At 42.4% G+C, this 17,188-nt stretch overlaps 1 protein-coding gene across 5 annotated transcripts in view; it reads right to left on the bottom strand.

Annotated features, from left to right (window-relative positions):
• Positions 1-17,188, bottom strand: part of UGGT2 (UDP-glucose glycoprotein glucosyltransferase 2) — a 302,913-nt gene that overhangs the window by 135,900 nt on the left and 149,825 nt on the right. For all 5 annotated transcript variants that reach the window (XR_010597726.1, XR_010597727.1, XM_065581050.1 and 2 more), the window contains 4 exons: positions 11,708-11,831; positions 11,529-11,627; positions 9,505-9,599; positions 2,524-2,730 (listed from right to left, as the gene is read on the bottom strand). Coding sequence is in view for 3 of the 5 variants with exons in the window: in XM_065581050.1 (XP_065437122.1) it covers positions 2,524-2,730; positions 9,505-9,599; positions 11,529-11,627; positions 11,708-11,831 (525 nt within the window). In the remaining 2 variants the exon portion in view is untranslated. The remainder of the gene's footprint in view (positions 1-2,523; positions 2,731-9,504; positions 9,600-11,528; positions 11,628-11,707; positions 11,832-17,188) is intronic.

Genomic DNA, 17,188 nt, shown 5'->3' with positions numbered 1-17,188 from the left:
ACATGGATTTCCAATTAAAAAGTGATTGAAGAATTGGCCTGCCAAATCTACCACCTGATCATTAATACTTGTAGTTCACTCCCTCTTGTTGCTCAAGTAATAGCCATTATGAAAACTGTCTTAATAGACAACTAAAAAAAGAACATTCACTCATTGGCTCTTGAGTAAACAGTGATTTATCAATACCCAAATAAAATGCAGATCAGTGTAACCACATACAAGATAACAAAAGATAAACAGATTTAAGATATAGTAAGTAACCTAATATGGACTGAACTGGTGCCTTATGTGGAACATTATTATTATTATCGGCTCATAATAAAACCCTTTTTCATTTGCTAATATAACATGCATATGTAGACCCTTTCCTATTATTAGGTAAAAACCTTTGCACATCTACAGAACAAGTCCACCCTGTATCCATTAAAATTCTATCACCCACATTATGAGGTGGAGTGAACTCAAGCCCAGATGATAAACTTGCCCTTTCTGGCAGGGCTTTGGAGCTGTGCTCCGGCTCCGCTCCAGGCAAAAACCTGCAGCTCCACTGTTCCGGAGCTGCTCCGTGCTCCAGCTCTGGGCTCTGCTCCAAAGCCCTGCTTTCTCGGGTTGGGGGTGTAAGTCTGGAGAAGGGGGAAGGGGACACAAGACTCCTCTGAAGAGTTGAAGCAGGTTAGGAAAGAATGGTTACTTAAGTAACTGTGGTTCTTCAAAATGTAGTTTTTGTGGATCGCATTCTAGGTGGGCATAAGCCTCATAGGTTTTTTTTTTTTTTAATAGCAGTTTCCACTGGGACCATGCATGTGCCCTGTGTTTTCTCATGCTCCTGTACAAAGGCATCAAGGGCAGGACAACAAAGACCTTTCTTCAGTTCCCTCAAAATTTGAATCCCATATGGCTGAGCACCACAAAAGAAGGGATGGAGGTTGGGTCATGGTATCCACATTGACAATAACATCTCAAAGAACCACGGTTCTAATCTAAAAAAGGTACTGAAGACCAGACCCCAGCCAAATCATGGAGCTGTTCCTGGACATGGTAGAAAGGAACTGTGGTGGCCAGAGTGCCACACACCTTTATATAGCCTCACACTCAAAATGTCTGCTAATGCTGAGGGGAGGGTTGGAAGGGGGCATGAGCACTCCAACAGGCACTGCTAGTTGAAGTTCCACTGTCTAAGATGCACGCAATCAACGCATCCCATAAATGGAAATATACAGAGGCCACTTGAAGAACTTCTAAATATATTCTTGAGCAGCTTTCCTAATTAATAATATTGAAGTACATAGCTGTTTTTGAAACCAGCATTGTAGTCTGCTGCTGTTCCTTGGTGGCTGATATCTAAGTGACCTCTCACTCGGAATTGCTGACTGTGTTTCAAGTTAGCAATAATATAAGAAAACATATTTTAAACAAATTAACTTACTTTCTCTGCTCTAAGGTCAACAGACATAGAAAATGACTGCTGGAAGTTAAGTAATTGAAGCTCTTGTTAATTTCAGTTGCTCCAGTCATGAAGATTATCACCATCATTGCTAAGGATACGATTTAGTCATGGAAGTCACAGATTCCGTGATTTTACCAGACCTCCATGACTTCTTTGGCTTCAGCTGTCAGTGGCTGCAGCCAAGGCCGGGGCTGTGCACCCCCTTACCCTGCCCAAGTTGCGGCTGGAGCTGTGCACCCCCACCTGCAGCTATGGCTGGAACTGGGCTGTGTGCCACATCTTGCGGCTCTGGGTGGAGGCAGAACTGTGAGCTCTAGTCCCGTGACTTCGGCCGGGGCTGGAACCAGGGCTATGCCCCCCAACCGAATGACAGTGAGGCTTTGGCTGTCAGTCTCCCCACCCCTCGCTGTGGGGCTTGTGCTGTCAGTCGCCCCCACCATGGGGGTCCAGCTGTCATTTCTCTCCCTCTCCTTCCTCTCCCCCGACTCCCGTTATTTTTAGTAAAAGTCACAGACAGGTCACAGGCTCCTGTGAATGTTTGTTTATTGTCTGCGACATGTCCATGACTTTTACTAAAAATAACCATGAAAAAATCTTAACCTTAATCATTGCTCAATAAATTCAATACTCAATGTTTACAATAGGAGCAAGGTAACTTTTGGATTAAGCTGATAATTCTTTCCAGATAGGAGTTACAAATCTAGTGTTTAAAAAGTGCAAATCAAGAAATGGCTTTAAAAAAATCAGTGATGACTAGAGCTATTTGGCTCTCAATGACCTGATAGCCACATTGTTCAGTAAATTGTGTTTTATTATTTTTCATAATAGAAAAATCTTTCAAAATACAAACAACATACCCCAGTAACTGTACTTAAGAACAATTATTTTATGGTTAAAATCACTTCCTTTGACCTCATGCTTCATGACACCAGGCAATAGGAAGTTATTCTCAGCTAGAAATGTGCCACCTGCAATATAACTGAAGTAAAGTATCTATGAACAGAAAAAAAGAAATGGGCAATAGTTTATATAAAGACATCAAGTAACTATTATTTAATAAAATGTTGTTTACTGACCGGAACAAGCAATTTTTTAATTTTAGTTCCTGTAGCAAGGGCTTTTGCTGTCTCCTCCTTAGCTATCTTACTTAGGAAACTTTTTAAGCTGCTGTTTTTCTGTGTTAAAAAGGCGGTCAGAATTGCCCTTGCAACAGCTGTGTTATCTTCCGTTATTTTTGACATTGGGTTGTTCACAATCCCAAGTCGCGTATGACTGCTTGTTTTCTGCAAACAAAGAAAAATATATAATTATAATCTTATAATTTAATCTACTCACACATGATGTTTACATATTTATCATCTTAGTCATCTGTGCAGTGAAATATCCTTAGAACAATGGTTCTCAACCTTTCCAGATTACAGTACCCCTTTCAGGAATCTGATTTTTCTTGCGAATCCCAAGTTTCACCTCACTTAAAAACTACTTGCTTACAAAATCATAAAAAAAATACAAAAGTGTGACAGCCCTTGCTTCTTTCTCATTTTAATCATATAATTATAAAATAAATAGATTGGAATATAAATATTGTACTTACATTTCAGTGTGATACTTACCATATAATAGTATATACAGCAGTATAAACAATTCATTGTCTATATGAAATTTTAGTTTGTACTAACTTCGCTAGTTCTTTTTATGTAGCCTGTTGAAAAACTATGTAAATATCTAGATGAGTTGACATACCCCCTGGAAGATCTTTGCGTTTCCCTAGGGCAGGGGTTCCCAAATTTGGTTCACAGCTTATTCAGGGTAAGCCCCTGGTGGGCCACGAGACGCTTTGTTTACCCGCAGTTACAGCTGCTTGCAACTCCCAGTGGCCGCAGTTCACCGTTCCCAGCCAATGGGAGCTTACCCTGAACAAGCCGTGAACCAAGTTTGGGAACTCCTGCCCTAGGGGTACACCTACCCCAGGTTGAGAATGACTGCCTTAGAGTGTTTATTTTTGGCTATTAGTTTTAATGGAAAATATATGTGTGACTGCTAAGCATTGACTTTCAGTTAGCAATAGAAAAGGCAGCTAGTAGGCAGATATTTACCCTGTAACAAATATTTTAAATACAAGATATTCTTCGTGGAATGACTACTCTGACAGTTCAGTAGGGAGTACATTTTTAATTAGTGTTAATTATGTGCCATATTTCACTTGCATAACTTTCAAAAATGGCTCAATAGATTTTCTCAAGTTTCTCTAAAAGAGTCAACTTCAGCAGAGAATAAACTGGAGAAATTCACTTAATTATCCCCCAAATCTTGATCATACATCAGAAAGAAAATCTTGAATTCTTATTAAAGGCAGTGATGACACACAAGCCTATGGAGGAAAAGACTGACAAGAAATTATTCCTTGGATGAGTGAGTAAGGACAGTCTGATGAGGTGACTTTCTAGTCCTCTAAAATGAAGGAGAAGCAAATGAAATGTACTGCAGTAAAGGATTAAATCACTGGCATTCAAATTGTAGCCTCTTATTCTCTAAATTGCAGCTCTTGACTGTGTACCCTGAACTGTGCCCTGATTTCAAAAAGGAAATGCCCAAGTGGCCATACTCCAGCTAGGATAGGAGGAGAGCAACACATTCTGGTCACTCTCACTCCCGATCTCTGATGCCCCTTATGCCAGAGACTGTGAGGAGTGAGGTGTAGGAGCAGCTTATGCCACTCCACAGGCAGTGGTTCTCAAAGCCAGTCCGTCACTTGTTCAGGGAAAGCCCCTGTCAGGCTGGGCCAGTTTCTTTACCTGCCACGTCTGCAGGTTTGGCCGATCGCGGCTCCCACTTCGCCGCTCCGGGCCAATGGGGGCTGCAGGAAGGGTGGCCAGCACATTCCTCGGCCCGCGCCACTTCCCGCAGCCCCCATTGGCCTGGAGCGACGAACCGCGGCCAGTGGGAGCTGCGATCGGCCGAACCTGAGGACGCGGCAGGTAAACAAACCGGCCCGGCCCGCTACGGGCTTTCCCTGAACAAGTGGCGGACCAGCTTTCAGAACCACTGCTCTAAGGACTCCACTTGGTGGTGGTTTCCACTCCCTTTGTACATCCTGAATGGACTCAAAGGATTGGAACAGGGCTGAGAATCTACCCCAAAGTACTGACGCAGTTTCTTGACCTTTTGAAACAATATGTATGGCCCTCAAGCTGAAAATTTTGGACACCACTAGATTGAATGGTTCACACAGAAAAAGGGATTTATCCAGATCAGCCCCTCTCCTAGTCAACTAAAGCATCTCCCATGTGGATTTTTTTGTTAGTTTGTTTGGTATTTTTAATAATATTTCATGTATTTGAGTTGTGGGATGCAGCCCTATAAAGAACATTGTGCATCACTTGTTTTAAGTTGCTCTCATTTTTTTCTCACCTTCTTCTAGGATTTCTGCCTCTATGAGTTTTTTTTTCTGGTGCCAGGAAACCGATAGGCAGTTCTTACACATTTCTCTCATTCTCCATGGTAAATACCAATACAAGAAAAGCTCCATTTTCCCTCCTGGAGCTTACATGTACACTAGCCTGGACTCGTCAATGATTAGTAAATTAACTTTTATTAATTTCATTTTTTTCTTTACATCTTTTGCCATTCTCTTTCATTGGATCCTTATTTCCCTACTCACAACATTTGTTTTATCTCACCCCTACCTAACACAAGTCAAATTTTAATATTAAGGAAATGTAATTGTTTGTGAAAGGTGCTAGAATAAGAACCCTGAAGATTAAAGTCTCCAAAACAGACACAGATAGTTAGCTTCTTAATGCCGCCACACCAATCTGTTACCACCCTGGCTGACAGTAACTACCTTTACCAGATTTCAGAGTAGCAACCGTGTTAGTCTGTATCCGCAAAAAGAACAGGAGTACTTGCGGCACCTTAGAGACTAACAAATTTATTAGAGCATAAGCTTTCGTGGGCTACAGCCCACTTCTTCGGATGCATATAGAATGGAACATATATTGAGGAGATATATATACACACATACAGAGAGCATGAACAGGTGGGAGTCGTACAGACACAGACATCATCTTCCTTTCCAAATGCAAGCAGATGGACATCAAACCAAAAGGACTAAAGGTAAAAAATCCATTACAATCTACATATCACACAGACTATGCTGAGAGACTGTGTCACGCACTCTCAAAGAAACTGCGAAACCACCTGATCAGCATCCTATACAGCAAACAGGGAAAGATTAAGTATGAGCTCTCAAAACTGGATACTCTCAAAAAAAAAACAACCTTCCACACAAACTTCCTCATGGATAGACTTTACAAAAACTTGACAAGCTATTTACAACACAAACTTTGCCTCTCTACAAAGGAAAAAGGACACTAAAATATCTAAACTGCTACATGCCACAAGGAGCCACAACAGTAGTTCCCTTCACCCACCCAACAATATTGTTAATCTTTCCAGCTATACTCTTCGCCCAGCAGAAGAGTCTGTCCTATCTCGGGGCCTCTCCTTTTGTCCCTCCAGACCCATGAACATGATACAGTTCTGCGGTGACCTAGAATCCTACTTTCGACGTCTCCGACTCAAAGAATATTTCCAACATACCTCTGAACAGCATACTAACCCACAGAATCCCCCCTACCAGCACTACAAAAAAGAGGATTCTGCGTGGACTCCTCCGGACGGTCGAAACAACAGACTGGACTTCTACATAGATTGCTTCCGTCAACGTGCAAAGGCTGAAATTGTGGAAAAGCAACATCACTTGCCCCATAACCTCAGCCATGCTGAACACAACGCCATCTACAGCCTCAGAAACAACTCTGACATCATAATCAAAAAGACTGACAAAGGGGGTGCTGTCGTCATCATGAATAAATTGGAATATGACCAAGAGGCTGCTAGACAGCTCTCTAACACCACATTCTACAGGCCATTATCCTCTGATCCCACCGAGGATTACCTAAAGAAACTACACCATCTGCTAAAAAGAACTCCCTGACAAAGCACAGGAACAAATCTGTACAGGCACATGCCTAGAACCCCGACCAGGGGTATTCTATTTGCTACCCAAGATCCATAAACCTGGAAATCCTGGACGCCCCATCATCTCAGGCATTGGCACCCTAACATCAGGCTTGTCTGGTTATGTGGACTCTCTCCTCAGGCCCTACGCTACCAGCACTCCCAGCTATCTTCGAGACACCGCTGACTTCCTGAGGAAACTACAATCCATAGGTGATCTTCCAGAAAACACCATCCTAGCCACTATGGACGTAGAAGCCCTCTACACCAATATTCCAAACAAAGATGGACTACAAGCTATCAGGAACAGTATCCCCGATAATGTCACAGCTAACCTGGTGGCTGAACTTTGTGACTTTGTCCTCACCCACAACTATTTCACATTTGGGGACAATATATACCTTCAAGTCAGCGGCACTGCTATGGGTACCCGCATGGCCCCACAGTATGCCAACATTTTTATGGCTGACTTAGAACAACGCTTTCTTAGCTCTCGTCCCCTAACGCCCCTACTCTACTTGCGCTACATTGATGATATCTTCATCATCTGGACCCATGGAAAAGAAGCCCTTGAGGAATTTCACCATGATTTCAATAATTTCCATCCCACCATCAACCTCAGCCTAGATCAATCCACACAAGCGGTCCATCTCCTGGACACTACTGTGCTAATAAGCGATGGTCCCATAAATACCACCCTATACCGGAAACCTACTGACTGCTACACTTACCTACATGCCTCCAGCTTCCATCCAGGACACACCACACGTTCCATTGTCTACAGCCAAGCTCTAAGATATAACCGCATTTGCTCCAATCCCTCAGACAGAGACAAGCACCTACAAGATCTCTATCAAGCATTCTTAAAACTACAATACCCACCTGCTGAAGTGAAAAAACAGATTGACAGAGCCAGACGAGTACCCAGAAATCACCTCCTACAAGACAGGCCCAACAAAGAAAATAACAGAACACCACTAGCTGTCACCTTCAGCCCCCAACTAAAACCTCTCCAGTGCATCAGAGATCTACAACCTATCCTGAAAGATGATCCCTCACTCTCACAGATCTTGGGAGACAGACCTGTCCTCGCTTACAGACAACCCCCGAACCTAAAGCAAATGCTCACCCACCAGCAACCACACATCACTGAACAAAAACACTGACGCAGGAACCTATCCTTGTAACAAAGCCCGATGCCAACTCTGTCCACATATCTATTCAAGTGACATCATCATAGGACCTAATCACATCAGCCATACCATCAGGGGCTCATTCACCTGCACATCTACCAATGTGATGTATACCATCGTGTGCCAGCAATGCCCCTCTGCCATGTACATTGGCCAAACCGGACAGTCTCTACGCAAAAGAATTAATGGGCACAAATCTGACATCAGGAATCATAATACTCAAAAACCAGTGGGAGAACACTTTAACCAGTCTGGTCATTCAATGACAGACCTGCGGGTGGCTATTTTACCACAGAAAAACTTCAAAAACAGACTCCAACGAGAGACTGCTGAACTGGAATGGATATGCAAACTAGATACAATCAATTTAGGATTGAATAAGGACTGGGAATGGCTGAGCCATTACAAACATTGAATCTATCTCCCCTTGTAAGTATTCTCACACTTCTTATCAAACTGTCCGTACTGGGCTATCTTGATTATCACGTCAAAAGTTTTTTTTCCTCTTACTTAATTGGCCTTTCAAAGTTGGTAAGACAACTCCCACCTGTTCATGCTCTCTGTATGTGTGTATATATATCTCCTCAATATATGTTCCATTCTATATGCATCCGAAGAAGTGGGCTGTAGCCCACGAAAGCTTAAGCTCTAATAAATTTGTTAGTCTCTAAGGTGCCACAAGTACTCCTGTTCTTTTTACCTTTACCAGAGCTCAAGGAACTCATTCTCCATGCTCATTCAATCCTTGCTTCAATCTTCTCTGTGATTACCAATAATAGACTTAATCCATGAAGAAGTTACCAATTCATTTGACATAGGCTAGTCACCCCCTGGATGGCAATGACTACTGCTGATTACAAACATTGACCATATTTGAAACTACCAACCTACATTTGAAACAGTCTGTATCCCAGTTCTTCAATCCATCTAATTACTTCTCTGGGTAGCTACTCAACCAGGGATATGGGGAAATGAGAAGTAATAGAAGTAGTCCTGACATCTATACTGTATGCTACAATTTCTCCACTGATAATTAGGTGTGGCTATGTTTACATTATGAGCTAGGGGTACTACACATACACATACTCTCCCTATCAGATATTAATAATGGTGTAGCCACAGTAGCATGGCGAACAGCAACAGCAGAAGCACAGATTAGCTGTGACAAGCACAAATCTGCCCAAATTCCATGGGTACGTACATGGCATGGCTTAGCCATGCTGCCGCTTTCACAGCTACACTATTATTCATACTTACGCTAGCTCTTATCGACGTGGCATGAGTATATGTATGCAAGCTGTGAATCACCCCTCTAGCTCATAGTGCAGACATAGCCTTTGACTGCAAATTTTAGAGGTAAAGTATTAAAATTTGTGTTACAGTTTATTACACAAGTAAAACATTTTCTCCCCTCTTCTGAACAATCCAAAAAGAGTTTTGGAAAACAGACAGAGATCATCATTTAAGAAACTTCCAAGAGAAATGGATTGAGTAATTCTCTCTTCTATATGACCCAGAAAGTCCCTTTTGCTATTGGTGTTCATATGGCATTTACTTGCAGTCCTTTAAATCCTGTCGGAAATAGCACAGAACTAACAGAAATAAGCAATCTCAAATGCAGAAGACCCTTCACGTTTCCATGAAACTAATTATTAGTCTATTAAAATGTTATATTATTTTACTAAATTTGCCAATAAGTATTATAAATCTTTGTTTCTTAAATTAAGATTACTTTCATATCTGCTATGATTTAATAAACAGAGTTGTGGACATTATTCATATTCTCCATAATCGCAGATACTTAAAATCATTATTTTCCAATAGGAATTGTTAGAAACTCACCAGGTGTTTCAAAGCTTTAGAAAGCAGATGTCTCCCAGCTGGCTTGTCAAAATCAGCAATAATCCAGATAGTTACTGCATATATTACATCTTCATCTGAAAATAACAAATAACCCAGTAAAATAATTTTATTCTAAAAAGTTTAAGTAGATGAGAATATTGTCAAATAACAAAATCAAGGAAAAGCTCTCATCAATGTAACAATCAGATGATAAACATCAATGTTTATTTAATAAAGTTATTCTGTCCTGTGATGTGCTGCTACACATTACTTCTTATCTAGATCATCACTGGTCATGGTCTCTGCTCCTGCATGTTAGTGAGGTGGGAACTTACTTAAAATTCTAAATAGTATATTGCCAACCTCTAGTGTTTCAATCATCTGTTCCTTTCAAACTGAAGGTAAAAATATTCTAATATGCAAGAAAAAATATTCCTTTATGTTCAAAGTAATCGTTCCCCTTTATTCGACATTGGTGAGGCCTCATCTGGAATACTGTGTCCAGTTTTGGGCCCCACACTACAAGAAGGATGTGGAAAAATTGGAAAGAGTCCAGCGGAGGGCAACAAAAATGATTAGGGGTCTGGAGCACATGACTTATGAGGAGAGGCTGAGGGAACTGGGATTGTTTAGTCTCCAGAAGAGAAGAATGAGGGGGGATTTGATAGCAGCCTTCAACTACCTGAAGGGGGGTTCCAAAGAGGATGGAGCTCGGCTGTTCTCAGTGGTGGCAGACGACAGAACAAGGAGCAATGGTCTCAAGTTGCAGTGGGGGAGGTCCAGGTTGGATATCAGGAAAAACTATTTCACTAGGAGGGTGGTGAAGCACTGGAATGCGTTACCTAGGGAGGTGGTGGAGTCTCCTTCCTTGGAGGTTTTTAAGGCCCGGCTTGACAAAGCCCTGGCTGGGATGATTTAGCTGGGAATTGGTCCTGCTTTGAGCAGGGGGTTGGACTAGATGACCTCTTGAGGTCCCTTCCAACTCTGATATTCTATGATTCTAATATTTAAATTGCAGCGCCAAAAAAAATCCAAAGACAACAAAAAAACAAAAACCACCCAACAGCTACAGAAACCAACCCTTTTACTCAGAGAGCAAGCACGCAGGTGAGTGCTAATCCATCAAAACATATTCTTCAGGAAACTTCAAGTAAGTAATTTCCTCTGCCCCAAAGACAGAGTTATAATAAATGTAGAGACTAAGCACGGTAAACAGAGAAAAAAATGTAACAGAGTGATCTTTAAAACAGGCAAAAGGAATTGAAAAAGTCAACATGGCATGAACAGCAGCAATATACAAGTTGAGGGCTGGAGTACCTCCAGTAAATGTTAATATTAATAGATATGATAGAGCGGCTACTGCTTCTCCATAGATAATGTTCCAGATAAGTTTCTGTTTTAAACTAAAATTTGCACCCTCCCTAAAATCCTCAAGTCAAGTCATATCAGCCTGATAATTGGAGTTTGTGGAGAAAATCTGAAGTCATTTGAATAAGGAGTTTCCAAAACAAAGCACCCTAAATATTAAGCTGTTTTTGTAGGTTGAAAGCTTTCTAATACTTTTTGCCTACATCTATAGGAAAAAACGGGGCATTAGATATGTGAATAACATATGGTCAGATTCTTCTTTAGGAGTAATATTAAAGACAGATTTGCAAAATTAAGTAACAGCACTCTGTTACTTTTTTGGTTTCAAGTAATCAGATTACTTCTCATGATTACGTTTTGCTTTAAAATAATCTAATACAATTAGGCTACTGTTTTAACAATTTTGATGGTGACTTCAAACCCATCATCAAACAAGCTTACTATCCCAAGAGATTTTGGATGTTGCATAAAAAACAAAAATCAGGGCTCACACAGATCCTTCTTAGACCAGTCTTTGTATTTATATTCACCTCAACCAACACTAACATTTCTTTATTATTCTGAGTTTCCACATAATTACTCACTTGTGTGCATTACTGCCATAATTGTAGGCAAACAGTATTACATAGTTAAAAGATTGTACAAAATAAATTTACCCCTTTTTGTTAAATACTTCATGTTCTGTGAAATTACAGCACTCTTATCTTGTGAGTCCAAAAAGGAAAAAGTAGAGAAATCTTCCACGCCAACAGGAACTGCAAAGTTAAATATATAATTTGTTACAATTAGGAGTTGAAAAACACATGATAACTAAACAGGCAAGAAAAGTATTTACCTGACATGGATATGAAATTTATGTATCTTCTCTTAGTGTCAAGAATAGTGGGATTTATACGGGAAACTACATTACGCTGATCCATGAGGAAATCTACCGCATCCATATGATCGTTTAGCAAACCCTGTAATAGCAAAAATAAATCCCTCTTTTCCATAATTCCCATTTAATGTAACAATTTTAAGATAAACACAAGATGAGCATTTATCTATAAAATAAAATCCAGGATTGTCTCTCTGTGTGTCACTCTGAAGCCTAGAATGTCTGCGGTCTTAGTGTTGTCGGGGACTTTTAACCCAGACAGCACCGTTCGTTGTCTGACCGCAGAGAGAGAGACAGGCAACACCAGCAAGGTCCAATACAAGCTCTTTATTGAAGAGTGCACACAAGAGAGACAGAAACAGCTACAAGCATGGCTGAGAGTTCTTTTTGTCCAGAAGATCACCAGGTTCAATCATGAGTGGGATCTGAGGGCTGTTACTGTCCAATTTTTAAGTTCTCAAGTCACTTTGACTTTATGAATTACATGCATGTGACAGCAAGGCATGCATCTATTAAAACAATTTACCAAGGGTCATGGTGGATACTCCATTGCTGACAAATTTTAAATTAAGAGCGGATGTTTTTCAAAAAAAAAAAAAAAAAATGCTCTAGGGAAGTTCTACGTTCTGTATTATATAGGAGGTCAGATTAGATGATCACAATGGTCCCTCCTGGCCTTAGAATCTATGAACCTACACCATGCCAAGAGTCCAATACCACTGTAACATGTGAGGTAACTCAACCAAGCACCACCCTTACTCTACAGCTAATTTGCATGCAACAATTTCATTGGTTGTATGAGGGAGACTGCACAGATGGTGGATTACTTGGCCCAACTGCCACAGTTCTTCAAAACTACTCACACAACACAACTAGCATACAACAAATGAAGGTTATTTACTTGTAACCAGAGTATTTTGAGATGACTCTGCATATTCACTCTTATAGGTACTGCACTGCCTGGTGGTGCCTAATGGTAGAACCTTCTCCAAGTCATGCCTGCTGGAGCCCATGTGTGCTCCCTCATATCCCTATCTTCTCCAAATGTTCTGAGGATGAGGCCGTATAGCGTGGGGCTGTGCCCTCTACTGCCTCAACCCAGAAGACCATAATAGAACTCTGAAAAACAGGAGAAGCTGGGTGGGAAGTGTGAACATGCAGAATCATCTTGAAAAACTCGTTACCAGTAACCAGCCTTCATTTCCTCTTCATGTGGCTCTGCGTATTCCCACTTATGGATAGTTTAACAACCAGTGCTGGGAGATGGAAACACAATCCTAATTAAATAATGATTGAAGCACTGCTCTGCCACATTTGGCATCTGCTCTAGCAACTAGATCCACTGCATAACGTTTAGTTAATGTGAGCACTAACTTCCAAGTAGCAGCCTTGCAAACTTCCCTAATAGGAACATGTTTAAGACAAGAAAAAGATGCTGGTACAGCCCTAGTAGAATGAGACCATACAACCGGCAGCTCAGGAGTTTCAGCTTACTCATTACACTGCACGATGCATTGTTTAACCCCAGGGGTGGGGAATCTACGGCCCATGGGCCAGATCCTCACAGCTCCTGAAGGTAAGTTCAATGTGGCTATCAAATGATCCACAAGATCAGGGAACTGCAAAGCATCCTCAGAAGGGGAGGATGCTGAAGCCACACTCACATGCTTATCATGCAACTCTAGGTATGTACGCGCCCCACACACAATTGCCAGAACATTTTCCCTCGGTGGTATTCATCAGGGTGGCTCAAGCACCCTCTACTGCCATGTACCACTAGCACTAATATAAAGCGTCCAGCTGACCCTGTGCCCCCTCAGTTCCTTCTTTCCGGAAACTCCGATGTAGAGGGGTAGGAGGGCGGGTCATGGAATGGACATATGCAATACATCTCGAAGAACAACAATTATGACAGATTAGTAACCGTTTTCTTCTTTGAGCGGTTGCACATGTGCATTCCACTCTTGGTGACACCCAAGCAGTGATGTAGGCAGAGGGATCAGATTCACATATACACAGACTGTACCCAGCTCACCAAATTTGGCATTATTCCTAGAGTAATGGGTGATGACATAATGGGAGGAGAAAATGTGCACTGATGACCAGGTTGCTGCTTTACAAATGTCCTGGATAAAGATCTGTGCTAAGAATGCCACTAAGGATGTTTGTAATCTTGTGGAATGAGCAGTCAGGTACTTGGCGGCGAAATACCTGCCTGATTCGTAACAAGTGTGGATACACAGTTATCCAGAATGAAATTCTGTGTGAAGAGATTGGAGTCCTCTTATTTTGTCCGCTACAGCCATAAACAGTTAGGTGGACTTCCCTTTCTATGTAGAATGCTAGAGCCCATCTAACATCCAATGAGTGTGGTCATTGTTCATTCTTATTTACATAAGGCTCTTGGTACAAGACAAGTAGGTAAATTGCTTGATTTCTATGAAATTGGTAAACTACTTTTGGGAGGAAACTTAGGTGAGGATGTAAATACACCTTATCTTTAAAGAAGACTGGGTATAGTGGCTCTGATGTGAAGGCACATAGTTCAAAAACTCTTCTGGCAGACATGATGACAATTAAGAATACCATCTTCCAGGAAAGAAATAGGAAGGAGCACATTGCTAAAGACTCACATGGTGGACTCATAAGTTTTGACAAGACCAAGTTCACGTCCCCTGGGGGAACAGGCTTCCTTACTTCAGGGTACAACTTTTCTAGGCCTTTGAGGAATCTGACTGCGATGTCATTTGAAAAAACAGAATGGTTAACCAGCCGAGGATGGAAAGCTGATATTGCTGTCAGATGGACCTTGATAGAAGAAATTGCTAAACCTTTCAATTTCAGGTGCAACAAAGAGTCAAGTATATTTTGGATGAATGACTGCATCAGCGAGACTACAGTTTGGGAAGCCCAGACTGAGAACCGCTTCCATTTTTACAGGTAGGCGGGTCGTAGGGAAAACGACAGGGCATGAACCGCATCGCTTCGAGCACATCTTCTTTTTCTTTTGCAGTTCTGCCATAACACATGGAACCAACCTTACAAATGTATACACTATCCATACCAAAAACTATTTTCTGCTACAAATTATACTAAGAACAAACAACTGTAGTTATAAAGTTAACAAGGCAATAAACATGGAGAAAACCCTGGGTCCAAAGGACTGGAGTGGTTCACTTCTGGAAGGAATTGAGTTGCTAGGCAGAGCAGAGCCCCTGCTCTCAGGAACATTCAAAGGCATCTAGGGAAAGACTAGTAGTAGGCACACATGTGGTCCGGCAAGCACTGCTTGGAGAAGGTTCTACTGTTAGGCACCACCAGGCAGCACAGTACTCATAAGTGGGAATATGCAGAGCCACTCAAAGAAGAATCCCAAACACACACACAGCCCCTCATGTCCCTTATTTGACACCCACAGAACCCTCCCAGCACAACACAACTCCAACACAACAACACTACCAGCACACACAAAACAACCCCCAACACATATAGCCCCTCGGGGAAGCACATACCCCTCATTTGCCACTTGCACAAATCAACACAATTCTCCCAGTCTAATCCCCTAGACACAAATCAACACAACTGCCCACACAACATATATCCAGCACACACAGTAACCCCACTTGGAAGCCTAGAATATCTGTGGAGTCAGCATGAAGCATGGCTGAGATCTCTTTATGTTTAGAGTATCACCAGATTGAATAACCACTAGGATATTCACAATGTGTTACCATCCAATTTTTAAACTGTCAGCCATTTTTGACTTTTATAAATACATGGTTTACAAATTACACTCATATGACAGCACAGGCTGAATGAATGAATTGGTATGAATTTATGTTTCTGTTTAGTTTAGAGCTTTTATATATTGAATGCTAAGATAACGTAAGCAGAGTCAGGATAAGCTCTACCCTGACATCTGGTGGTGAATTATGGCGAGGGTGGAAAAGAACTTCAGGGGCTGATCTTGTTTGCATAGGCACACCCACCCGCCTAGCCTGGGACAACAACTGAAAGTGGTTACTTTGGCTGGTGTGGGATCCCCAGTTTCTCTGTTATTGGGGCAGGAAGAATAAAGTGTTGTTACCCTGATTCTATGAATCAAGGCCAGTGGAACTGTTGTATGACAGAGGGACTCACCAGTAACTACGTAGCACTCACTAGACAAGGGGCATGGGTTACAAAACCCAGTGAATTGAGAGAGGTTGGGGACAGGTATGTGTACCTGATGGTATGGGCCCCTTTTGAGGGACTGGAACACCAATTGCACTACCCCCTCTCGCCACTGCTGAATAGCAGAGCTAAGTTTGCTTCCATTAGGAGTCTAGCTAGAAGTTGCTGAACTGAATTCACTTTGGGCCAATGGTGCACCAGCACTGGGGCTCCCCTACTACAAGCTGAAATCACTAAGAGCTGAAATTGCTAAAATTGCTGAGCTGAGATCACTGAGTGCTGTGTTAACCAGTGGGGGAGCCTGAAGATATATTGCTAAGTAGCTGGCAGAGCTGAGCAGTGTGGGACGGTTGGAGCGTCCCATGGAACAGCGAGCGGAGCGGAGCCGTTTGCGAGGGCAGCTGGAGCAGTTCATGGCACGGCTGGTGGAGTGGAGCGGCTGGCAGAGCTGAGCAGTTTGTGGGACGGTTGGAGCGTCCCACGGAACAGCGAGCGGAGCGGAGCCGTTTGCGAGGGCAGCTGGAGCAGTTCATGGGACAGCTGGTGGAGTGGAGCGGCTGGCAGAGCTGAGCAGTTTGTGGGATGGTTGGAGCGGCCCACGGAACGGGGAGCAGAGCAGTTTGTGGGGACGGCTGGAGGAGCAGAGAGGCGTGGCGTGGCTGGTAAAGTGGAGTCTTTCGTGGTTAAGGCTGCAGCAGAACTCCACGGAGAGGTGGGGCAGTCGGCCTCGGACTGCGTAAGGTGCCCCTTAACATCCCGTGTGCCCCGCCCCATTTCCGCCCAGGCTGGGAGGGGTAAAACTCTGCAGATAAACTTTTGAACTCTGGGGCGGCACTGACCAGGGACAGAGACTTTGGGGTTGTTGGACTTTGGGGTGATTGGACTTAAGATCCTGAGGGGAAAAGGACACTTCCAAACTTACTTGGAGGTGGGTCTTTTGCTCATGGTTTGTGTTATTCATAGATTCATAGATTCTAGGACTGGAAGGGACCTCGAGAGGTCATCGAGTCCAGTCCCCTGCCTGCATGGCAGGACCAAATACTGTCTAGACCATCCCTGATAGACATTTATCTAACCTACTCTTAAATATCTCCAGAGATGGAGATTCCACAACCTCCCTAGGCAATTTATTCCAGTGTTTAACCACCCTGACAGTTAGGAACTTTTTCCTAATGTCCAACCTAGACCTCCCTTGCTGCAGTTTAAACCCATTGCTTCTGGTTCTATCCTTAGAGGCTAAGGTGAACAAGTTTTCTCCCTCCTCCT

This window comes from Chrysemys picta, chromosome 1 (assembly GCF_011386835.1).
Source record: "Chrysemys picta bellii isolate R12L10 chromosome 1, ASM1138683v2, whole genome shotgun sequence".
In the NCBI taxonomy this organism is placed as follows: domain Eukaryota; kingdom Metazoa; phylum Chordata; order Testudines; family Emydidae; genus Chrysemys; species Chrysemys picta.
This window is presented reverse-complemented; position numbering and strand designations above follow the sequence as displayed.